This window comes from Lactuca sativa, chromosome 9 (genome assembly GCF_002870075.4).
Source record: "Lactuca sativa cultivar Salinas chromosome 9, Lsat_Salinas_v11, whole genome shotgun sequence".
NCBI lineage: Eukaryota > Viridiplantae > Streptophyta > Magnoliopsida > Asterales > Asteraceae > Lactuca > Lactuca sativa.
In genome coordinates this window covers 19,285,142-19,310,854 of record NC_056631.2, presented here as the reverse complement: position 1 = coordinate 19,310,854, position 25,713 = coordinate 19,285,142, and the positions used below count along the sequence as shown (strand labels likewise).

Here is a 25,713-nt window from a genome sequence, read left to right as displayed (position 1 = left end):
TTGTTGAGGAGGGTAAGGATAGGGTTCTTGGAACAGTGGAGTTGGTTGGTATTGGTTATTTCCCCATGTTTGGTATGGGTTTTGGTAATGGTTATTTTCCCAAACTTGGTTGTTGTCCCACCATTGATCATGTTGAGGCTAATCATAACTCCATTGGTTTGACCGGTAGTAACTTCCTTTATCTTGCACTTCTTCCCATTCTCCTTGTAAATATGGACACGTGTCAGAATGATGTCCATTTTGGGCAAAAAAATTGCAAAGAAGAGGTGTGGACTGCACACTTTGGTCACTTTCAATCATCATAACTAACTGAGCTAGCTCAGAAAGTTGGTATTCTATGCAAGGAGTGTTCATTTCCAAATCATACTTTTTTTTAATTTCGGGGTTTTAAATTCGAGTACCTGCACAATGAGATGTAAGCATAGAGAAACAAACTGATTAAATCAAAACCAATCCCCGACAACAACGCCAAAAATTTGGTGGTTGTCGAGGCCAACAAAAATAATAACCCTAAATATTACACACTAAAATAATGTATAGTGGTAAAGGGGTCGAATCCACGGAGATTGGTTCAATTTATAACTCTATGAAAAATCTCTTTGTAAAAATACTTGTAAAATAACAATAAAAATAAAATGGGGGGTTTTGGTGTGTTGAAATACTTGAAACAAACTAAAATTAACTATGATTTAAATAGACAATTTCAACAAAAATAAGGGTTTGGTGTAAAATCAATAAGGGAGAGATGGTTGACTTAAAGTTTCCTCACTTTGACTTTTGATGAACATATAATTAGAACCCAACGGTGTGATACTTTGATTTAAATCCTTAATTTGGCTATAGCAATCCAAGGGGCTTGAGATTACCTAGACTTTTCTTAGTTGTTGAAATTGCTAGAGAAGCTCATAACAATTTCCTTAGTCAAAGTAACTAATTCCAAATAGCATGTAATTAGTGAAAGTCAACTAGCATTAAGAACCAAAAAGTCACCAAATCCAAGAGGAGTCAATTGCTTCCACTACCATGTTGGAGAAAATGTTTTTATGATTGTGTGAAGCAAAAACAACACAAAAATCATTTGTTACTTGATAATTTGAGGATCCTTTACTTAATCAAGAAATTAGCCAACTAATCACCACAAACACATTTAAACTCATGAATAAAAACATACTAGTAGTGATAATATGATAAAACACAAAACATTTCCATAAAGATTTAAGAACAAGTTCATGGATTCTTCAACATCCAACAAAAGTTCAAAGGATTTAACAAAAAGTCAACCAAGATTAGTTTAGCCAAGAATGACTAAACTCAAAGAAACAAAGTTAGAGAAGATTGTACCAAACATTAAGCAAGAATCAAGAGGTAAAAAGATGATGTTCTTGGCCTTCAAAAGTCTTCAAAACTCCAGAGAGAATCTCCAAAAATCGGATGTCCAAGAGTATGCAAAATATAGGCACCAACCTTCCCCATATAGCTTAAAACATGAATTCCCGGAAATGCCCCTGCAGGGCCTTGCGCGACCCACGTGCTTCTGCGCGGGTGGTGCCTGACAAGGGCTTCTTTGAGTTTTTGGGCCTCCAAAACATATCCCACTAGCCCATATCGAATCCAAACACATCCTAGCCCATTTTCTTCAAGTTTTTCTTCATTTTAAGCCCAATTGGGCCTCTCCAAATCCTCCAAACTCGCCCGGTTAATAATCTACGCACGCTTGAATAAACTCCCACATCTTGCAAATTTAAAGTTTATTTCTCTCCAAGCCTTCAAATAGCCATCAAGCTCACTCCATGCATCATCTCCACTACCCATCAAGCTTAAGATCATTGTTTTCTACCAACTCCCATCAATTTCCATACGTCCCGAACACTCCCGCTCCGTTAGACCCGAAAACCTGTAATCATGCTCACAAGGTTTGAAAGTACCCGAAATAGTCATAAAATAACAAAAAGGAAACTATGCATGGAAATTATCTAAATTATGAATGAAATATGCTAAAATAAACTATAAAAAGAAGTAAACAAAACAAACTATCAAAGAGACACTGCATGTTGCTTAGCTTTCTTACATTGTCCCATACCAACCTCTATGCCAAATTTAGTATTTACTTCCTCCTTTTAACATCCTAACATTGAATTTATGATTCTCAAAAATTTCCCTAGTGAAATGACTACCAATCCATCTGTAATTAACAATTGACCCTAACTTAAAATTTCTTGCACAAGTATGGTCAATGATAAGGGAATTGGTTTGGAATGACTGCTCCTCACTCATCCATGATGCTTACAACATAAATGTGCATTGACCAATACTACACTTAACCAATAACCTTTTATTGTCGTTTTTTTCAAAGTACAATTGATACCCATTTGCTACAACATAATTACAAATCATAAATTTTAATTGTTGAGGGTTGGTGAACCTCATACCTATAACTGGTAATTGCTTCTTCCAAGGTATATCTTCATTAAATATCGGTTTTCCTTTCACATTTGGGACATTATCATCTTCATCATCTTTTGGATCACCTTCCGTGACCTCCTCATTTCCATTTTCCTGACTTGCTCCTTCATATGTTACTCATTCCATGTTGCTTTCTTGTGGACTCATGAAGTCAATAAGGTCAATACCTTCTTCCCTTTCGATTGACATGGTTGACTTCACATAACAATTATCCTCAATTTCATTTTCATTTGCATTACTTACGTGCACAATAGTACCAAAATGCTCCATGTAAATAGGAACTTGCACTCCATATTGATAAACAATGTCTATAAATTCTTGATATTCAAGTTCATTCGAAATCAAGGTTAAACCTTCTGGAATTTGTAAATCAGGTTGACAATAATAAAGTTTTTCACACTTCTCTTGTATGAATCGTTCAAGAAAACCCACAAACTCATTATATGACATACCAGCAATATCGACGTTGTCGAACACATGATGAACACCATTAGAATAACAAAAAGGTTTGTTGATGAACACACCTTAGAAATGAACTTTGATTGAGAGGAATATAGCCATCGATCTTCAGTTACTATGGTTGTGGGACGAGGGTTCTCTCAATGAGGAGGGGTTTCTTCAATGAGGGGGAGGGGATTGTATAAAGCAAACGATTTATTTTACATACCACACATGGCCATTTCATTAAATGAAGTGTCACCGACATTTTCCCTCATGGCATGTACATTACCTTTCAACCCGGTAAAAGGTTACATAAGGGTATATTAAAACGGTCAAATGAAAGTATATTCCTTTAATGTGCAAAAAAAAAGTTTAGTGACCTTTAAAAAAAACACGAAAAGTTCGATGGACTAATATGACATTTGCCCTATTTAGAGGAATGGAATAGAGCGTGGATAGAGATTTGAAAGATAAACGGAGTTCAAGCGAATGATCAGGATTATTGGGGATTATCAAAGATAGTTGGATTGAAGACTAATGTTATTGGAGCTTACTTTGAATATTAAATGGGAGAAACTTTGGACTTGGTGATTTGGAAGATGGATTCAAATGGGTTTGATGAAAAAAAGATGGAATTTATGGGCTAAGACATTGATGGATTTTTTGGATTATATTTGGGCTATGGAGTCTTTGGACTTATATTTACTTGTCTTGGGCTACTTGGTATTTCAATTAAGCTTTTTTGGATCAGTTAAAGAAGTCAAAGCTAGAGGACAAAGAAGACTAAAAAGGAAAAGGGACAACAAAAACCATTATGGATCAACACATTTCACGAGGCCGCATGAGTTTTTACACCGCAACGCACGTGGTCGTGTGGTTCATGCATGGGCATTTTCAGATTTTCATATTTTATGGCTATTTGAGGGTAGTTTGGTGGGAGCTTTTGGGGTATTCTTAGATCATATTTTTAGCGACTTTCTCTGGAGTTTTTGGAGCTTTGAAGTCACATGAAGAACACTTGAAGACTATGATTTTTCATCTTGTTTTCTTGGAGTAATGTGTGGTATTTCTAAACTCTTTCCTTTTTGTTTAAGCTTAGCCATGTTAGGATAAGTTAATATTGGTTGACTTGGATGTAATTGCTTGAATGACTTGGTTATTTTGAAGAATACCATGAACTTGTGTTTAATATATATGATTATGTTTTCCATTAAAACTTCTTTCATGTTTATATATCCTTAGTCATGAACATTGATATACGAATGTTATTTTTGTTAGTTAAATTCTTGGCTAAGTAATGGGTCTTCAATTTAACAAACAACAACTAGTTAAAATGTTTGTTTTCATTTCATTTAGACTAAGGAACTATTTTTTCCATAGTGGTAATGAAAACAATGAATTACTCTTTAGATTTGGTGACTCTTAAAGCATAATGCTAATTGATTTTTACAAAATTACATGCTTCATTAGTTTTTTTACTTTGATTTAGGAAATGTGCTATGAGCTTCTCTAGTTGTTTTAATACGAAAGAAGAATTGAGGCACGTTATGCTTATAAATTGCTATATTCAAGTTAAGTTATAAACACAAATATTGCACCTTGGTATTCTCATGATTATTTAACCAAATGGTCAAGTAATGAAAGTCCAAAGTCAACCATTTTTCTCTTATTGATTTTACATCAACCCTTGCTTTTGTTGAATTGTGTTTTTAAATTTTAATATAACTCTAGTTTTCTTTTAAACATCTCAAAATATCAAAATTCCCCAAATTTGTTTTATTTTAGTTCTACAAGTGTTTTGTACAACAAGATTATCATAGAGTTATAAAATTGAACAAATCTATGTGGTTACTACTATACACTATTTTAGTGTGTAATATTTAGGGTATTTATTTTTGTTGGCCTCGACAACCACCAGGCTGAAATAACCCATGGAAAGAACAAAATCATATTTTGATAATTATCCCGAAAGAAAAAGTTTCACCAAAAAGGTATGTTCTTACTTGGCTCTTTGAACCATATGCTCTGGTAAAGGTCCTAATACCCTATCCATCATCGCCAAGTGTTATAAATTCTCATGAGTTTGAAACAAAGTTTCACCAGCTGTTTTTGATGGAACTGTTGCAGTGGTGGCGATACTCTATGTTGATTCATCATCATCCATTGTTGTTTGTACGTAGGATTCATGACCGTTGTTGTTCCTGGTTGCATAACGAAAACCTAGACAAAGATATGAAAGAGCTCACAAAAAAACCAAAGAAGTTGGTGGAGTGCAACTTCGTGCCTAAAGAATATTGGAAGAAGGGAGCGGTGACCTCAAATCAACATCAGATTCGTTGTCGTTGGTGCAACAATGAATGATGTAGGGAATCGATTCGGGGAATAGAAGTGGGAGTTTTATAGTCGATTTTATTTGGAACCGATTCTTGGCAGACAATTTCTTACCTTCACTGTTCTTCTTCTTCAATAATCAATCCACAAACATTGGTTTTAGAGTTCATACACGGTGATGCAAATCTGTTGTGGTCAACAAGAATTGTCAGTAGGAGAGAGTAGTAGACCGAGGAGGAAAATAAGACGAAAGTAGTGATGATTGAGAAATAGAGCAGATGGAGAGGTGAACATGAATGGCGGTGGAAGTAAAGTGGAGCGGTGGAGGGATTAAAGTAGGAAATGAGGTTATATTTGGATCAAACCCGGATACTTTTCATAAGGGGGTTTCTAAATTAAATTATATACGTAGTATATAATAAATAGTTTTACAAACATTGTACGGAAAACTAACTATTCTGTTGGTAAAGCTTTATTAAGCCTATGTAAATGTAAATATCTATATTTTGTAAAAAGGATGCAAAACATTAACAACAAATCTATTTCTAGGCAATGATACAAGAATTAGTGTCAAGGGTGTACCAGTGTTAAAATTAAAACTTCAGGGGGTAATTCTGGAATACGGAGTAATTTACAAAACCCTGCCTGCCCCCTTTTATCTTCTTCTCCGCCCTCTCCACACTATCTCTTCCCTATCCTTTTTCCCACCATCTTCACTCACCTCCTCCCGTCGCCTCAACCCGCCGGAGCTTCACCGAAGGGGGGAAAGGGTAGTCTGAAATCCACAACATGAACCCTTCAATTCTTCTAACACAACAATCATCTTCTCCTCACCCCACCATCTTGTTCACTCCATTTCTTAATCATAGACCTCTAAAAATCACAACAAAGTTTCTTACCTTCAATCATCGTCGGCATAGATACAGCTGCCGCGCCCCTGCTGTCCGTTGCTCCGCATCGTCATCATCAGTTGACCAACCATCCACCACCACTCCGGTAAGCGATGTGTTTGGAGGGAAGAAGGAGCTGTCGGCATTCCAATCACTTGTGGATTCTATGTCGCCGGCTGTTAGGTTAGCTAGCTCTGTCGTTGTAGTTGCAGGCGCCGTTGCTGCTGGGTATGGACTGGGGTTACGTATTGGTGGGACCCGGAATGCTAGTTTGGGTGGGGCTGTTGTTTTGGGAGCTGCCGGCGCCGGTGCTGTATACGCGTTGAATTCTTCAGTGCCGGAGATTGCTGCCTTGAGTTTGCACAATTACGTGGCTGGTTCAGATCCTGGTGCACTGAAGAAAGAAGATATTGAAAGCATTGCTAGCAGGTTTATTTCATTTAACCTATACCAAGTTCTGTATTCTTCTAGACTCATGATTTTATCCTCTCTATGTAACTATATTCCAAACGATTACACTATGACCAAAAATGTTCAATTAACATAGATATTTCGAAGGGCAATTTATTGCCATTTATGGGCAAACAAAAAGCTGCTCTTTGGCGATCAGTTGGCTGCTTCAAAATTGATATGAACTCAACTGAGTTATTTGCGTTCCATAACAAGTCCTGCTAATGAATATTTTTATTGTTGATGTTTATATTTTCTTTATAATTGTTTCTTTCAGATATGGTGTTAGCAAACAGAATGAAGCTTTCAATGCAGAGCTTTGTGACATATATTGCCGGTGGGTAGCAACTGTCTAATAATCATATCTCGTTCATATTCAAACCAAAAATAAAAAAAAAGTCTTTATTTTTGCACTTTTTCCATGTTAATTTCTGCTATCCTATTCATGAAAACTTGTTAACATTCTCTCATTCTATTTATTCCCAGATATGTTACTTCTGTACTTCCTTCTGGAGGTGAAGATCTAAAGGGCAATGAAGCTGATATTATTATAAAATTCAAAAATTCCTTGGGCATTGATGATCCTGATGCAGCTAGCATGCATATGGAGGTATTGCTACAATTACAATATGGTTTATTGATGCCTTAATAGGTGAAAAATTCTTTACATCTACACATGTTTCTCTTCATTGACTTTTTTTTTTTTTTTTTGGTGTGTGTGTGTTTGTTGAATAGATTGGTAGGCGTATCTTCAGGCAAAGGTTAGAAACCGGTGATCGTGAAGCAGATGCAGAACAGCGTCGGGTAGGTTTCTTTTCCTTTTTTTTTAAAAAAAAAAAATAAATTGAAATTAGTAGAGTAAATAAGATACAGAGCTTGATCATTGTTGTGGTCTCCAGTGCAGGCATTTCAGAAGCTGATTTATGTTTCAACACTTGTATTTGGAGAAGCTTCTGGATTTCTTTTACCTTGGAAACGTGTGTTCAAAGTTACTGAATCACAGGTTGAGGTTGCTATACGTGACAATGCACAACGCTTGTATGCTTCCAAGCTAAAATTAATTACCCAAGGTAATTACCTGTTTCTTTTATACTAATGGACTTAATGAGGACAAAACTAGGGGTGATTTTTCTTTTCAACTGGAAAAGCACAATTTGGTGTTGGTTTTTAACTTTTTATATGTGCTTTTGATACATGAATCAGATGTTAATGCGGAAGATCTTATTAGTCTGAGAGATGCACAACTACAGTGTCGGCTTTCAGATGAGGTACACATTTCAAAGAGCATAAAAAACTTAATATTCTATAAGTAATTGTAGTTTTTTAGTTATTGGTTTGGATTTATTGCAGCTAGCTGAAGATATGTTTAGGGAACGTAGTAGAAAGCTTGTTGAAGCAAACATTACAACAAGTGTGAATGTACTCAAGTCCAGGACAAGAACAGCGTACATGATCTTGACGCCTTATTAGAACATACTTTTTTTTTTTTATCAATATCATATTTTGACCACTTCATATAATTTTGTTTATATTTATCAAAATAGGTCAAACATATTTTATACAAAAACACTTTTCATGACTTGTAAAATATATTATATTTTTCAGAAGGGATGCCAAGCTCATTGTTGATGAACTTGATAAGATTTTGGCATTCAATAACTCACTTGTCTCATTAAAGAATCACTCCGATGCTAACCGTTTTGCTCGTGGGGTGGGCCCAATTTCTTTAATAGGTACTTTTCACTCATCACAATTTATTTTATTCATTTTCTTATTAAAGTATTTAATACCAATATTATTACTTTTTGTATAGGTGGTGAGTATGATGGTGATAGAAAAATGGACGATCTAAAACTCCTCTACAGAGCATACATTGCTGATTCTCTATCAACCGGTCGTATGGAAAACACCAAGGTACACAAATATTATTTACTTTCCCTTTTTGGATTCCGTTTATATTGGTCAAATCAAGCTTTTGACTTTTGTCTAGATGATATGAGGCTGTATGTTAATGTTTCTTGTTTTGTTATGTTCTATACTTGTATAGCTTGTTGCATTGGGGCAATTGAGGAATATATTTGGTTTGGGTAAAAAGGAAGCGGAATCAATTGCAATAGATGTTACCTCAAAAGTATACCGTAAACGCCTTGCGGAATCTGTAACCGGGGGTGCTTTGGAAGCTGCAGAGAGTAAAGCAGCATTCCTTCAAAATCTTTGTGAGGAATTGCACTTTGATACTGAAAAAGCCATTGAGATCCATGAACGTATGTTGCTTAAAAGTTTTTTTTATTTCAAAACATGAGTATAATGGTTTGTAATGTTCTTATTTTTACGTCTCTTTTCTTAGAAATATACCGTCAAAATCTTCAACAATCTGTGAAGGATGGAGAGCTTAGTGATGCTGAGGTTAAATCACTCGAGAGGTTGCAAGTTATGCTTTGTATTCCTAAACAAACGGTTGAAAAGATCCACGAAGAAATATGTGGCACTTTATTTGAAAAGGTAATTAATATACCATTTCCTTACCAATTTATGGACCCATGTTTCAATTTGTTATAAATTAATAAAAATTCTGTATTTCAGGTTGTTAAGGAGGCTATAGCTGCAGGGGTTGACGGGTATGATGCTGATGTGAAACAGGCTGTTAGAAAGGCTGCATATGGTTTACGGTTAACCAGGGATGTGGCCATGTCTATTGCTGGCAAAGCAGTGAGTGTTTTTTACGGATTTGCCCTTGTTAATTTTTCAATTTTCTAAAATATTATTTTTAAATGAAGGTTCGGAAAATTTTCGTAAGTTACATACAAAGATCACGAGCAGCAGGTGGTCGAACAGAGGCTGCAAGAGAACTCAAGAAAATGATAGCTTTTAACAATTTGGTTGTAACCGAACTTGTGTCAGATATCAAAGGAGAATCACCCGAAAGCACCACAGAAGGAGAAGAAGAGACAGTTATGGCAGAATTTAAACCCGTAGATGAAACAGAAGATGAAGAATGGGAGCCATTACAGACCCTCCGAAAAGTCAAATCTAACAAAGTCAACATGGGAAAAGCGGGTCAAACCGAAATAACCCTCAAAGACGACCTGCCCGACCGTGACCGAACCGACCTCTACAAGACTTATTTACTCTATTGTCTGACCGGAGAAGTGACCCGGGTCCCGTTCGGTGCCCAAATCACTACAAAAAAAGACGATTCCGAATATGTATTTTTGAAACAGTTGGGCGGGATTCTCGGGCTGACCGATAAAGAGATTGTGGAAGTGCATAGAAGCTTAGCGGAGCAGGCGTTCGGGCAGCAAGCAGAGGTGATATTAGCAGATGGGCAGCTGACCAAAGCGCGTGTCGCGCAGCTAAATGAGTTACAGAAACAAGTGGGATTGCCTAGTGAATATGCTCAGAAGATTATTAAGAATATCACGAGCACGAAAATGGCGGCTGCACTTGAAACTGCTGTGGGCCAGGGGCGGCTTAGCATACGGGAGATACGGGAACTGAAAGGGTCGGGGATTGAGTTGGATGTGATGGTGTCGTTGAATTTAAGACAGAATCTTTTCAAAAAGACTGTAGATGATATATTTTCTTCGGGGACTGGAGAGTTTGATGAAGTGGAAGTTTACGAGAAGATTCCGGAAGATCTTGGAATTAATGTTGAGAAAGCCCGTGGTGTTGTTCATGAACTTGCACGGACCCGGTTGTCGAATTCTTTGGTCCAGGCTGTTTCGTTGCTTCGACAGAGGAACAGCTCAGGGGTGGTAAGTGTAAAATTCATTATCTTTGATAATTTGGATTGCTGAGTTTGATTGATAAATATGTTTGGGTACCAATGACAAAATGCAGGTTTCTTCTCTGAATGACTTGTTAGCATGTGACAAGGCAGTGCCAGCATCACCATTATCATGGGAGGTGACTGAAGAGTTGGCGGATCTGTTTCTGATATATCTCAAGAGTGATCCGGCACCCGAAAAACTGTCGCGTTTACAGTATTTGTTGAACATTGATGATGCAACAGCAGAAGCGTTGCAAGGAATGAAGGATCGAGCACCACCAAGTGAAGGTGGCGGAGGAACCAGTGAAGAGGAGTTTGTTTTCTGAGAGTGTTTTGTGACGGTTTTGTGAGTGATAGGATAGGTGAGGGGGCTATGAGTCTCGAGTATTATCCTGTTGAGTATTTGTTTGTTTAATGTCTGTCACAATATAGATGTGTAGATTATGAAACTGGTTTCCAGTGTTCAGTGATCTTAATTAATAAAAACGTCACTCGTAATTGGCTTCTATTCATCAAGTGGGTGGGATTACTTAAATGTGGGTTGGTTTGTGTTACGTTTTGTTTTTAACTCAGTAATACGGTAGAATAAAAAATAGTAACTGAAAAAGAAACGAGGCAATCATCAAATACGTTGAAATGATAAAAAAATGTGTAAAGTGTACCAATAAATACGTACAATTGTCTATTTAGTATTGCTAAAATATTAAATTATGATCATAACAAATATTGTATTTAATAAAAATAATAATAACTAAAGGGCTCTTAGCCTATCGGAAGTAGTTTACTGCATAAGGCGAACACGACTTTTTTTTTTTGACCCGTACCCGTCCGACCCCCAAAACATCAAACAATTATTCGCGGCTTGGAAAACAATTTGACCCGTCTGTGGCTCTGTGCATACTGCGCAGGCAAGCGTTTCAATCGCTTTTCTTCCCCGATCGGCTTTTACACCGGCGACTCCTCTTCCTTGACACGGTGGTGATATTCTCAACTGGTATGTTCGAATTTTTACGGGTTTTAATTGATTTTTTAAATAGTGGTAATTGTATTTTAATCGGCTTCTTTCTCGTGCTGGTGCAGCTTATATGCGTTAGCCATGAACTATTTTAGGTTTTGTTAATCTCATCCTAATCCGTAAATGCTGAATTTTAATTGTATTATAATCTTGTTGAAAATTAGAACCTCAAATAGGTTGGAATGAATTTTGTAAGATGATGCTATCCAATTGTTATTCTTCGTGTCAATGTGTTACCCGTTTGGAAATGATTTATTATTGTTTGCTTCAATCTCTTCGTTCAATCTTGAAATAAGCGTTAAAACGCAGGATATTTGGTAAATTCTTAACCAAGGAATAGAGAGCACTCCAAGTGTTTGCGATATTGCGTCAATGAGTTGCAAGTTTAAGATTATGTATGCTGTAAATGAGACTTTGAGCAGTGAATCTTAAAGAATGAAATATCTCACTTGCAGTTAGCCTGTTAAGTTCTTATTATTGGTCCCTTCCAAATTGGTGGTGACTATAACATGATTGAGTGGAAATTTGACAGCCTATTATTGAGCTACTATGGGGACTGAAGGCCCTAAGGATTCGTTGGACTGGAAAAGCATTGGTGAATCAGGTAATAAGAATGAGGCTGATGCTGGACCTGTTGTGAAAAAACGGATTCCAAAAAAGATGCGCCACATTCCAGACTACTATTTCCTTCCTCGTAGATCCATGTTAGCTAACATTGCAATTTATGGGTCCTGCATTGTTGGTGGGATTGGAGCTGGGATGCTGACTGAAATCTGGATTAACAAGAAAGTTAAAGGTACTCACTTTCAATTCTGTTCAAGTTCAACTACTACTTGTTATAGTTTATAATACTAAAGTATGTGTCCATTACTTATTGCAGAGGATGGAAATGGTGTTTTATGGGAATTTGACAAATAAATGCCTGCCTGCCTGCCTTTGCTTTTGCTTTTGCTGCATTTTGAATTCTGATAGACAAAAGGAGAAGGTATAATGGATAAAAGAGTACGGAGTATTAGGTTGCCTGAGACATTCTTTAAGTTATTCGGGTTTTTACATATTCGTGGTTTTCTCAATATTTATTTATTACCCCTTACAGTTTGTTAAGGTTTGTTTTGAGTATTGAAAAAGGAAAAAGAAACCTTATCTGAATGAGACCTGGATAGATCAACTCAAAAGTTAATTGGGTTAAGTTGTTTTGGATGCAGATTATGTTCTTAGTTGATTTTTCAACCTAAATAACTGAATCCAAAACATCCATGGTTCACCTTGATCCACCCCTTTTGGTGGAAGAAAAATTGCAAATTTTGTTTCAGACACTTGGTCTAAATCCAATGCATGAAAAATGCTATACAAGCTGTCCTATAATAACAGCAAACATGGCCTTAAACAAAATACAATGAATCACTCATTTTTTCACTATGGATGGAACTTGGAAGTATGGTGTCATAAATAGGGGGTGAGGCGGGTACCCTCCCTAATTGTCTGGAACCGGAACCGGTGGCTCCTAAAAATGTGGTAACCATAACCGGTTCTGGGTACCGGGTACCTGTTTTGTTGTTGTTGTTGTTGTTTTTTTTTTTTTTTTTTTTTTTTTTTTTTTTTTTTTTTTTTTTTTAATAATTATTTATAATTCTGTCATTAAAAAGTAGATAAATTAGACATTACCATGTAGATAAACCAACTACTGACCATTAAAAATTTACTGGACAAACAAAAATATGTGAGAGCTTGAGCTAACTTTACGAACAGAGAATATGAATGTACACGTTTTCAAACTTATAAATAGAAACAACCTCTAGAATTCTACATGATTTATGCATACTAACTAAAGCATATGAATGATGATTTGAATTTAGTGACAAAGAAACCTATTAAGCGGACAGTTAACATATAATCATAGATTGTTTATATACATTATCATGTACCTGTGTAATCACAACAATTATATAATTATTTAAGAGCTTAAAGGGTTTGGGATAAAACAAAAGATGGGGGCCTGAGTATTATTATTTTATTTCAATTGTGGTTACCTTCCTTGGGTTGCTTGTTGCTGGCTAATCAGTTTTCGGAGGCTTGGGCTGCTGAATAACTGATTTACCTCTATACAATGGGCTTAAGGTTGGGTGTTGGATTGAACTTTTGGGTTTGAGATAAAAACTTATAGTGACCCACTAAAATTCAACCTGCAATATAATTGCTAAATGCTAATGTTGTTCCAGCCATTACTCAATTACAAACCCCTCTTGAACTTGGCCCCTACGTTAAGTCATTAAGATATACTACCTTGTACTCCATACATCAATGATGTTTGACTTCCCACATTTTGAAAAAAGTTTTGACCAATTATCAAATATCTAACGTACCCGTTTCAGAAAAACAAAATTGAGAAAAATATCTTCTTGTATTGCTTGTTCATATGCTAAATAATTAAATTTGAATAAGAATCTTCCTAGCAAAACAATAGGAATGTTTGTAAGTTAGTATTTTATTTTCACACCCCATCAATCAGTCCAACAACTAACATGACGGAAATAAACCATATTGTTTCCAGAGTAAGAAACGTGATGTCCAAAATTCAAAATTCAAGGACAACACATTAGGTTGCTTAGATGCTATATACATTACTCACCACTCACCAATAATCCTTGCATGAACAAACCCCATTCTTAAAATGATGAAACCGATTCCGATCCCTCATAACTATCTCCCTCTCATATACCTTTGATATTATCTTCATAGCATTATGACAATCATCACAAGTTCTCAAATTCTTCACCACTCGTATCACCTTCCCAAAAGGAATCCTCAAGAGCCCAAAAGCAACTGCAATCCTCTCGCTATGATACCCAACCGACATCTCTTTCTCCTCCTCATCTATATCATGCAACACACCACCCGTATCCGCCTCATAACCCCCTTCTTTCAATCTCCTCCCAATTTCAACCAAAACCCCATTTATCTCTTCAAATTCCGGATGCAAACTATCTCCTGCCACAAATTCATACACTACATTCTCCACCTCAATCGAACTCCAACCGGGTACCTTCTGAACCCCGTTTTCCATCATCAACTTCCGACACCTGTCCACATCTTTCCATCGACTCAATGACGCGTATAGATTGGAAAGGAATACGTAATTCCCGCTGTCATACGGGTCCAATTCCAACAACCGTTGAGTCACGTGTTCCCCGAGTTCGGTATCTTTATGAATATGACACGATCGAAGCAAACTCCCCCACACCACCGCGTTTGGCTTCAATGGCATTTTGGTAATAAGTTCCAACGCTTCCAAAAGTAAACCGGATCGACCCAAAAGGTCAACCATACATCCGAAATGTTCAATTCCCGGTTCTATTCCGTAATCGGTTTCCATTGTTGAAAAATACGTTTTACCTTCAGAGATTAATCCAGAGTGGCTACAACCACATAAAAGACCAATAAAAGTAACCCCATCGGGTTTTACCCCTTCTTTCTTCATGGAAAGAAAATAATCAATCGCTTCATTACCATAACCATGCATTGCTAATCCTACAATGATTGAATTCCAGCAGTAAATGTTCTTGGATTGAAGTTTGTGAAAGACATCTACAGCATCTGATATACTTCCACACTTGGAATACATGTCGATAAGAGCATTTCCTAAAATAACATCGATTTTGAGTTTGTTTTTCTTGATGTAACCATCGATCCATTCACCCATATCCAATGCTCCAAGATGAGCACAAGCGGTTAACAAACTAACCATGGTTACCTCAGTTGGCCTCACCCTCTTGTCTTGCATGTGGTCAAAGAAACGCAATGCTTTTAGGAACTCCTTACCCTGAACAAATCCTGCAATCATGGTGTTCCATGTCACAGGGTTTTTCACTTCAGTTTTGTGGAAAAGTTCTTCAGCATGTTCAAGATGACCGGATTTGCAGTAACCATCTATCATTGCATTCCAGGAGACTATGTCTTTGATGGGATTGGAATCAAAAGTGAAGCGAGCTGATTCGATGTCACCTATCTTGGAATAGCAAGTGATCATGGAGTTCCATGTGACTGAATTCTTTTCGTGCATACTGTTGAACAGTTTCTGTGCGTCTTTGACAAATCCATGCTTACTAAGTGCTGAAATCATAGCGTTATTGGCTACAATGTCTCTATGGGACATTTCATCGAACACCTTCTTTGCAGAACTTAAATCCCCGATCTTTGAGTAAAAGTCGAGCAACCCTGTTTGCAAAACGATATCATGGTTGAAATTCCACTTGAATATCTCGCCATGAACTGTTTTCCCTAGTTGCGAGGCACATAAACTGGCACAACAATGGAGAATCAAAGAAAGTATGGTTTGACTGGGGCACACATCACTAGATCGCATTTTGTTGTAAAGAGTTACAAAGTCTTCAAAGTTATCAGCATTATTCAAATAACCAGATTTGCTATACCCATCGATCAACACATTCCAAGAGATCGTATTTTTTACAGGGTTTTTATCGAAGAGAAGCCGTGCAGAGTCGATATCACCTATCTTGAAATAGCAAGATACCATTGAATTCCAACTATAGGAATCCTTTTCCAGCATACTATCAAACAAAACCCGTGCATCCTTAATAAGTCCATGCTTCCCAAGTACTGAAATCATGACATTACAGGCAACCACATCTCTCTGTGACATTTCTTCGAACACCTTCTTGGCAGACCTCAAATCTCCGATTTTTGCATAGAAATCAAGCAACCCAGTTTGCAAAACTAGATCAGAATCAAAACCCCATTTCACTACAACACAGTGAAACAATCTTCCCAATTGAGCATCACCCACTTTCGCACCATATTGAAAAATCGAAGCAAACATCCCAACGCTGGGGATGTTTGCATCATAATTACGACACCGCATCATCACATCATAACAAGTGAAGAAATCCCGCAGGTTATTAGATTCTAAAGACGTTTTAATCATGGATCCCCAGAGGGAAGGTTTTGAAAACGACGCCGGTAAGTTATATACGAACTGTAACGCGTAACTGGGGTTACGAGAATGGTAGCAAGAATGTAAGAACGTGGTGATAAGGGGTGTTGAAGCGAGATGACCATTTGTGAGGATTAGACTGTGGATTTGTTGAAGTTGTTTGAGTGTTAAGAATTTACTGTCTAGAGTCGATAAGATGTAGCCGAGGATGGAGTGCGGAGGTTTGCACAGAGGTAACATTACAGGTTCGATCTGCAAGCTCAATCTTTCTTTAGCCGCGAACAATTTGAACTGGTAAGGGATTCGGGTACAAAAGTGGAATCCATCAAAACTAGTGTCCCGAGTTTCTTTTATACCATCCTACTTTTATTTATTTCCATCGGACATCTGGAAGGTTGAGCGGGAACCTTCCCGGAACACAATATCAATGTGCGAGAACCGAATGAGGGGAGGTTATCTAGAGAACCGAATGAGGGGAGGTTATCTAGGGATTAAGGGTGGCAAATGTTGTGTTTTTGTCAAACACAACACAACAATGTTTTTTGTAACACGACACGATATAATGTCGTTTTTTTTTTTTTTCAACTAATACGAAAACGAACCGATTAAAAAAAACAAACACGACACGATAAAGATAACATAATATAACAATTAATTTATTTAATTAATATTTAATAATACATAACACGAAAAACACGACTAACAATTGCTAAATCGTGTCAATTTCGTATCGAATTTTGAACACAAACACGACGTCGTATTTTTTATACTTGACATGAACACGACACAAACACAAATTCGAATTTCAGTTGCGACCAATTTCGTTTCGTTTCGTGTCATCAATTGTCACCCTTAAGATTATCGCTCACTCTCTCAAACTCGTGTGATTAGTCAACCTTATTTTTTTCTTCATTTATTTAATATTTATTAAATTATATATATATATATATATATATATATATATATATATATATATATATATATATATATATATATATATATATACACACACACACATTAAAAAATTATAAAAAGATATATTAAAATTAATGGTTTTTAATTCCTTACAAAATGAGTATAGTATTTGTATAAAATATTAAAAAAAAGTTAGTGAAAGGTACTAATTTCCTGTCTTTTGGTGAGTGAATAGTGATGGAAAATTGACGTGACACTCAAAAATTGAAAAATGTTCCTTGAACATACCATGTCGTCTTAGGTCGGCCGATATAGAGTGGAGTGTACACATAAATTCCTATGTAGCAGGCCATTTCCACGCGTAAACACCACCACCAAAGTGTTGGATTATGTGTCTCAGCCCATAACTATAATTGATATAAATTTGAATTGATGGTAGCATGGTCCTTTCGGGTTGCTCTAAAACCTAGCAATTGGACATGATATTTTGGAAAGAGGTGCTGATTTATTATCTGATCTATAATTTGAAATAAATAATTTATTAATATATTATGAAAATAATATATTAATTAGAAATAATAATGTTTAATTAATAATTAATCAGAAATAAATTTGAATTGATTTTTGGATTAATAGAATTAATTAAAAGTGTAGGGGTTAAAGTGTAGTTGTTCAATAGTTGAGCAAAATACATTCTAGAACCTCCTTAGGCTATGGATGGTTTTGGGAGTGTTCTAGGGGTTCTAGAATTATCATTGGAGGATAATCAGGAAGCTAGATAATTACCAAAAACAAGATAATATTATTATATTGGTTTTAGGGTTATCTAGGGTTTCCTTGCTGCGTTATATAAAGGCCTTATGGCTTTATATTTTGGCACTCATTCCTTAGAAGAGCTAGACCAAAATTCTGATCTCCTCCCTCCTCTCTCCTCAATATCCTTATTGATTGTGTTGGGTGTCAACCACTAGAGACACGATGCTTGTGGTGCTTGCTTCTAAAAGATCAATAAAATGATTCTTGATTGTTTACTTCAACAATCAATAAGGTATGTATTCTTACTAATAAATTCAAGTTTGAATAGGAAAATTTTGTAGTTTGATAGTTCATAGTACGTTGCCTTTATGTGAAAGACATAGATCCTTCTAGATTGCATGTGTCCTAATCATTTAATTGTTAAATGTTTTTTCCGCTTAGAGCATTGTTTTTGTAACCTCCATAACTTATCAGTGGTATCATAGCGTATGACTATATTTCATGCGATTGCACATTGGTAAATTTATCAAAACTAAAATTTTCAGATTAATCGCATCTCTCGACATGAGCATTGATGCTTACGACATGAGATCTGATCTGATCAAATTTTTCGTAATTATCTGCCTTGTCTGTTTTGTTTGGTAATTATTCGCCTTAAATATCTTCCAAATCCGATTTTGTTGCATATTTGATGATAAATTACAAGCCTAAAAGTTAAGAGATAAATCTTTGACTTGATTAATTATTTTATTGATTAATATGATTGATTTTTTAAATGTGTAAATAATTGATTTAGATATTAATTAATCCTAATAATTAATGTAAAATATTATTTGATTTATATTAAATTTAAAATTATATAAAATTTTGAAATTTATTATAAACCTAGTATTTTGAAAAGTTTTAAAATACACCTTATACTATATGTAAAATTAAATGTTTAATTATTACTATATGTATAAGACTAAGCCATTTGAATTGCTAGTACACCTCATTCAAGAAGTCATATTATAAGGGGAGCTTAAGAAACTGGCTTATAAAATGACTGTTATTGAGTATCCACTCTTACCCACCGCTCTCTTGTATGGTGGAGGGTCGTTAGTCGAACGAGTTTTATAGGACAATTAATTCTCATTAATAAGTATAATGTGATTAAAAGTAACTAAACTCTTATTTTAAATCACAATCTTAGTTACTTTAGGAAAAATGTGAATTTGTATGCTAACCCATGAAATTGCACATTATACTTTATACTAGTTAATGGAGCACGTGTGGTTAACCAATACACTAATAGTGACTATAAAGAGTAAATAATGGGCATCTAAAAAATTATCATTGATTAATGGAGCATTGTGGTTAACCGACCCATTAATATGAGATGATAAATGACATCGAGAGTGCCAAACTAATTTGCATGGTTATTCACATCTTGTTGTGATCCTCTATATCTCAGTCACAAATGGAAGAGTATAATCTGAGATTAAATATGCCATTAAATAGTTTCAACGTGTCACAAAAGATCTAGGAATTTCACTTAACTTAATTTCCTTCAAATTTCGTTTTTCAATGGTAGAATTGGTAAATCGTCATTTATCTACCTTTATAAAATTTACAATTAGATTACGACATCTTTTTTCTAAGTTGTGAATTTTTTAGTTGGATCCTAGCCTTAATATTTCATTTTTGGGTTGTTATATTAAACATTGTTCTTATCTAACTAAAACTACCTTTCTTTTATAGATGTCTACTCCAAATGATGTTTCTAGTTCCTCCTCCTCCGCCAATCAAAACTTCTCGTTGATAAACATCTGCTCAAGGGTGACATTGGATGGCACAAACTATAATGATTGGATGCGCAACATCAAGATGGCCATTCGTTTCGAGGATAAAGAATATGTCCTTTAGAAAGAGTTTAATGAAATTGACGAAGAAAAGGTCACTCTTAAAGAACTAGCCGCCTACAAGAAGCACTACAATGATGCAACAAAATTTGCTTGCATCATGGTGGCCACCGAAGCCCCCCTTGCTAACCCACGCATCGGTACGTGACCCCGCTGTTATTTCCTACCGTCCTCACGAACCTCAATTGCCTTGATCCTGGTATGATCTTTCCATTTATGCTCATCCTAAGCATTGAAGACAATGCTTAACTTTAAGCTTGGGGTGAGGTATTTTTATTCTTTATTTTGTTTGAATTTAGGTTGTATATAGTTGCATTTAGAGTAATTCATTTAGGTCATCTGGAAAACTGCATAAAATTTTCAAAAATATTGCATATTTTGCTTCTTTCTTTTTAAATTTTCATTCTTTTTAGTTGCATTGAAGTTTAAGATTTCATGCATTTTTGTTCTCTTTTTTTTTCTCATCCCTACATGTACCACAGTGTTGAGTCATAAGTATTGAGTCACAGATTTGTCCCGGATCTTGATATAGAATTCCTTGTGTTGGACAAATAGGACACATTTTGAGCCTCGCAGACAACTTTGAGACTACTTATGTGGGGGTCAAATGCAAGGTTCTAACTGGATCTAGGTGCAGATGGAAGTGGTTAGTCAGGACGATGTGTACAAGAAAAGATTAGTCTGGTATGGTATTTGAAGATATGGATGAATCGAATCTCGGTCAGGGGGAATACCCCTTTGTACTCCCGAGTCTCGCCCGAGCCTTACATAGTTAGATTCTCACCACCTTTTTAAGATAAATCATCATTTACTAGGGTCTAGAGTAGATAGTTCAATATGTTTTGTTCTTCACACCTTACATTGAGGTGTTTGATGAACTTTGAGCCGGGTCCCCCAATCAACATTTTAGGACTACGTTTTTTTGGTAACACCCATTTTTTGAGTCATACCCCACTTTTTAGAGTAGATTATGATACATTGTCAATGATCATTAGGTGTTCATATTAGCCTTTATCTATTACTCCTTTTTCATATTTTTAGGATCATATGCTTTATGGTGAAATTCCTTAGACATTCAAAGAAGAAAGACAAGAAGAAAACAAATAAAAAATAAAGAAAATTGGAAAAGCAAACAAAAAGAGACAGTAAAAGAAGATTCACAGAAATGTAACATGTTGGGTCACATACTTGTATAGATTTGATGATGCAAAAAATATACATTATAGATATAGTTCATGATATGCTGATGGAAGTTTATATGTTTGAAGACTGATGAACATCCCCTGATGACTAAAAGACCTCGAAGAAACTATCAACACCAAAGGCACGAAGACACCATTCACTGAAGACTGATCAGTGTGTCCATACGTTGAAGATCATACACTGATGACACACTGATATGGTAATACACTGATGACACTCGCTGATGGTTATACACTATCTGATGAAGCTGAAGCTAATCAGTAGATGACTCCCTGACGTTGATGCTGATGTTCTGATCAACATTTGATGTGCTAATAATGATATCTGAAGCTGGGGAAGATTTGATCTGATCCAATCCATATATACCAAATTAGTTTCAATACATATTAAATGGATTCACTAGAATAGATTAGTGTGTGTATATATATATATATATACATATATATATATATATATATTCATATATTAGGGTTAAACCCTGATCACGTCTGTGTGACCTGTTCTCATTGTGAGAACCCTCTTTCTTAGTGAAAAAAATCTTTGTGATAATCTTTTGTTCTTCTTTTGTTCTTTCTTTTTAATTTAATCTACGAATCTACAAAGGATTTGGGACCATCAGTTGTTATCCGAGCATGCTAGAACATTCATTCTAGGATCTGTTGAAGATTCAGAAGTTTAATCATAATTCAGAAACTCGAAAATCAGAAGAAGAAGATATCTTTACAATCATCCAAATATGAAGACTACTACAGAATCAAAGAAACTGGAGTATGGTATGTTTCCTTATCTTTGGCATTATCTTATTGTGTCAGGTATGTTTGGTCCTTATAATGTCTCTCAGATGAGAGAAGAATTTATAAGTGGAAGGATCAACAAAGATATAAATATTTTTGATGAAGAAGAAAATAAGAACAGTTTGAAATATAAAATAGAAGTCAATGCAAGTACTTTATCTTGTTTTCCTGATATGGTATATGATCCAAAGACACCTATATATATATATATGTGTGTGTGTGTGTGTGTGTGTGTGTGTTCTTCACTATTGAATTGGATCTGAAAGACAAAGTCATTTATAAGAAACAAGAAGATATAGATGACTTGAAGAAGAAACTGATAGAAAAGGAGAAAGAGAAGTCAGATATGAAAAAGAAGATAAAAGAAAAGGATGTTCAGAAGAAAAGCTTTTCATTTGTAAGTTTTCAAACATAAAATGTACCTAAAGAGAGTTCATCATCAAGAAACTCTTGTTTTCACCCTAATGAACATCAAGGTAACTTTTACACTGACAACGCTCACAATGATAAGTATGTGCGCACTGCCCCAACGACTCACTTTGTCACGACATCACACGCTGTCAAGATAGTTCACCCTGACAAGGTTTCTCACGCTGACAAGTCGAGTCTCGCTGGAAAAAAGTTCACGTTGCCACTCTAGTTCATGTTCATGCTGACACGAAGTCTCGCACTGTCAAGACTTCATAAGCTAACAAATCAGCTCACACTGATGAGTTTGTTCAAACTGACAAGAGTTTTGTCACTGTCAAGCTATCTCAGGCTGTGAAGATTTCATCTTATACTATAAAGACTCAGGCTCCATCTTCAACTCAGAACATCACAAGATCTCATGCTGGTAAGCTTCTTGATGTATGTCCTTGTTTAAATAAACTTTTTTTATAGGGCCAAACACAAAATGAAAAAGATGTTGAGTCACATAAGGCCAAAGAAGGTGTGGGTTCCAAAGAAGCCTCCTCTAGAACCAAGGAAGATGAAACAAGTGTGAGTTCTCAAGAATACATTTGCTCATCTTGAAGCAAAGCCAAGCATTAAAGTTAAGAAGAAGCATTAGAATCAAAAGTCTCCTGAAATGAAGAGAAGATTTCAGAAATCTGGAGCTAATGTCTCTTTAACTGATCAGAAAGGTTCAAAAGTGAGGTATGCTCTAAAACCCATTCTCAAATGGGTTCCTAAGTCTTTTTGTTAAATTTGGTGAAATGGGAGACTTCGAATTCTCAAAGCTCAAATCTACTTGTGTTGTTTTTTGCATTACATTCTTTCTCTCTTCACGTGATTCAATGAAATGAGACAACTTGGTCAAAAATATTTAGGGAAAGACTATGTATGACTAGTCACATAAAGTTCGATTTTCTCTCTTCATAATCACAGGGGTATTTTGGTCCAATTAAAGTTGCACTTGTTGTAATTGATCTGCACAAAGGAATTCCATGTTCTCCCTGATTTAAGACTCTAAGCCTTCAACATCACCTTCCAACATTTATTTTCTATTGTTTCACTTGATTTCTCCAGCATCATGAAATTCTTACTTGGGTTCAATTCTTCTGTCCTCCTAGTCTCAGTCACTAGTTGTTCTCTGAAGCAGCAATATTAGGTGACGTTGAAGGCAAGGAATTTTTCACAGCGTCTCATCACTAGGATCGATAAATTTTTTAAGTAAGTAGATCAATCTTAAGGATGGTGACAGACTCATGGTGAACGAATGCTAAAAAATCTCCTGAGCCTTAAAGCAAGATACATAAGAGCTGCAAAAAGTGTCATGCATCTGGGGCACTTTTCACTCTGTCGTGGGTAAAATACAAAGAGATTCTAATAAGAAAAGGGCATTAAAGTCAAAGGTAGATAGTTACTTTCAAGGGTATTTTCATCAAGTTATCTTAATCATTTTGTGCAAGTATATGGTATCATTCTGATTCAAAGGGTTCTCTAGCTGATTTGAAGTCCTCTCGTTGATTCCATCATCACCAACCACCGCTTTGCTTGTCAGATTAGGATGGAGGGAATGGTGTCACTGAAACCGTACTCCCTTCCCTGCTACATAAGCGACACGTCATTTTTTTTACCACACAAGTGTGGTTTCTTGCCACACCAAGGGAGTGGTGTCACACTTTTATTTTCTTTTATTTTTGTTTTTTTAACTATTTTAATTTAATAAAACTTTTTTTTAATAAAAAACAAAATTTTAAAAATACAATATTTCATTAATTAATAATACAAATACCATACATTACTTAACTTAAAAAAAACCTAAAAATTTAGAAAATCAAATTAGAAACATAAAATCTACAACTTAATAAAAAACACACACACCAAACGATTAAAAACTTGAAAAAAAACTAGAAATTAGCCACGATTTACCTAATGTTTTTTCACTTCCTCCTTCATTACCAAAATAACTTGAAGATCGTCTCCGGTCATATTCGACGTGTCCATCGCTAGTATTCGCATGTCGCTCTTCCTTTGTTTCTGAAGTTCTCTTTCAGAAGCAATTTGCAAAATCTTGTCTATATGTCTTTTATACTCTTCATGTCGGCCCTCATTTCTTTCAACTCATCTGAATCCGATGCTTTGCCTTTGCCTTTGCTTTTTGCTTTGTCTCTTCCCATTAGTCGGGAAGGTGGTGAAACTGGAACAGATCCATCTTCGTTCAGATCAAATTGAACACGAACATCTGATGTAGTGTGGTCGGACTCAGATGTTCTGCTGCATTTTGAACCACTGTCAATATGCTCGTCTGATGTTTTGCTACTCAGCCATTTCTTGTTATCTTTCAAAAAATTCCAAACTTCAAGAAACTTGAAAGCCTTCAGATTTTCTTTTTGATACACTTTCAACGCTTTCTTTAAAATCACTTCATCGCTTTTTCCACTTTTCCATTGACGTTTCATGTTGTTATACAAGTCATTAAACAACATGGTTTCCTTGTTCATATTACTCCATTTGGAGTACATTTGATGTTTTGTATGGTATTCTCCACGGTTCATTCCTTTATGGAACCTATGTAAAACGTGAATCCAAAAGCGGTCATGCTTTTGGTCTTTTCCAACCGTCGCATCTTCTGAAATATCGATCCAAGATTGTGCCAAAACTAATACTTCCAGAGGTTCCCAACATTTAGCCTCCGTCTTCTCTTTTCTTTTAGTTGCTGCTCGAGTGGGCTGAGTTTTTGTAATGAATTCCGGTTCTGAATCAGAAACGACTGTTTCTGGTTGTGTTTGTGTTTGTTGAACAAACTGGGGTTGAGATAAAAAAATCAAATGGATTAAAATCTGTGTCGGGTTGTGGTAGTGTTTGTTGTAGTGGTGGTGTTTGTGGTAGTGGTTGCGCTGGTCGTTGTGGAAAATACGGAAACATACCGCCATAATGGTAATACGGAGGTGAAAAAATCAGTTGATCAAATGAAGGTATTGAGGTGGTGGTGTTTCCGACGGATGTTTTTTCTTTGCTGGGCCTTTTGGAAGAAGACATTTTCCAAAAAAAAATGGAGAAAAAGAGTAGAGATTATGGTTAAAGTTGTGTAAAGGTTGTGTAAAATGGTAATATATATATATATATATATATATATATATATATATATATGAAGTAAAGTTAAAAAAAAATTACAACCATCAATGACCGTTCAACGGTCAAAAGGAGTCAAAGGGAATGGACCAATCACAGACTACGGTCGTTTACAGCCGCAGTGTGGCCAAGACCGCAGGAGACCGCGACCTGAGGGCGGTGTTTGTGGTTGACGTGTCAATAACGCGGTTACTAAGCGGACTCCGCACCGTATAGCCTTACAGCCTAAAGAAATACACATTAATTAGAACGATGAACATATAAGACAGAACATCC

The 25,713-nt window shown here is 35.8% G+C and overlaps 4 protein-coding genes across 5 annotated transcripts; 2 read left to right on the top strand and 2 right to left on the bottom strand.

The window, feature by feature from the left end:
- Positions 1-5,893: 5,893 nt before the first annotated feature.
- LOC111876510 (protein TIC110, chloroplastic) lies at positions 5,894-10,856 on the top strand. Its single transcript, XM_023873046.3, has 14 exons — positions 5,894-6,554; positions 6,853-6,912; positions 7,062-7,185; positions 7,311-7,379; positions 7,480-7,645; positions 7,779-7,843; positions 7,926-8,020; positions 8,181-8,308; positions 8,389-8,489; positions 8,623-8,839; positions 8,923-9,077; positions 9,159-9,284; positions 9,353-10,330; positions 10,416-10,856. Exons 1-14 carry the CDS (start codon positions 6,025-6,027, stop codon positions 10,668-10,670), a joined length of 3,069 nt encoding a protein of 1,022 aa, XP_023728814.1. The 5' UTR covers positions 5,894-6,024; the 3' UTR covers positions 10,671-10,856.
- A 320-nt stretch (positions 10,857-11,176) lies between these two features.
- LOC111876511 (uncharacterized) lies at positions 11,177-12,563 on the top strand. 2 transcript variants are annotated; one of them, XM_023873049.3, is made up of 3 exons: positions 11,177-11,338; positions 11,815-12,155; positions 12,240-12,563. In XM_023873049.3, the coding sequence occupies exons 2-3, from the start codon at positions 11,909-11,911 to the stop codon at positions 12,275-12,277; spliced, it is 285 nt and encodes a 94-aa protein (XP_023728817.1). In that variant the 5' UTR covers positions 11,177-11,338; positions 11,815-11,908; the 3' UTR covers positions 12,278-12,563. The 2 variants fall into 2 exon arrangements, with proteins under 2 accessions (XP_023728817.1, XP_023728816.1); XM_023873048.2 differs by having other exon boundaries at positions 11,180-11,338; positions 11,892-12,155.
- A 1,263-nt stretch (positions 12,564-13,826) lies between these two features.
- On the bottom strand, positions 13,827-16,781 carry LOC111876512 (pentatricopeptide repeat-containing protein At5g66520). The gene has a single exon (XM_023873050.3). The coding sequence runs from the start codon at positions 16,548-16,550 to the stop codon at positions 13,992-13,994; it is 2,559 nt and encodes an 852-aa protein (XP_023728818.1). The 5' UTR covers positions 16,551-16,781; the 3' UTR covers positions 13,827-13,991.
- Positions 16,782-24,380: 7,599 nt separating this feature from the next.
- Positions 24,381-25,238, bottom strand: LOC111876546 (uncharacterized). Its single transcript, XM_023873105.1, has 2 exons — positions 25,233-25,238; positions 24,381-25,109 (listed from the first exon to the last, which is right to left on the bottom strand). The coding sequence occupies exons 1-2, from the start codon at positions 25,236-25,238 to the stop codon at positions 24,381-24,383; spliced, it is 735 nt and encodes a 244-aa protein (XP_023728873.1).
- Positions 25,239-25,713: the final 475 nt, after the last annotated feature.

Coding starts and splice junctions, on each gene's coding strand:
- LOC111876511 (XM_023873049.3), top strand. CDS start 11,909: ATGGGGACTGAAGGCCCTAAGGATTCGTTGGACTGGAAAAGCATTGGT. Junction 12,156..12,239: donor GATTAACAAGAAAGTTAAAG/GTACTCACTTTC, acceptor TACTTATTGCAG/AGGATGGAAATGGTGTTTTA.
- LOC111876510 (XM_023873046.3), top strand. CDS start 6,025: ATGAACCCTTCAATTCTTCTAACACAACAATCATCTTCTCCTCACCCC. Junction 7,380..7,479: donor CAGATGCAGAACAGCGTCGG/GTAGGTTTCTTT, acceptor TCTCCAGTGCAG/GCATTTCAGAAGCTGATTTA. Junction 8,490..8,622: donor GTCGTATGGAAAACACCAAG/GTACACAAATAT, acceptor ATACTTGTATAG/CTTGTTGCATTGGGGCAATT.
- LOC111876512 (XM_023873050.3), bottom strand. CDS start 16,550: ATGTTACCTCTGTGCAAACCTCCGCACTCCATCCTCGGCTACATCTTA.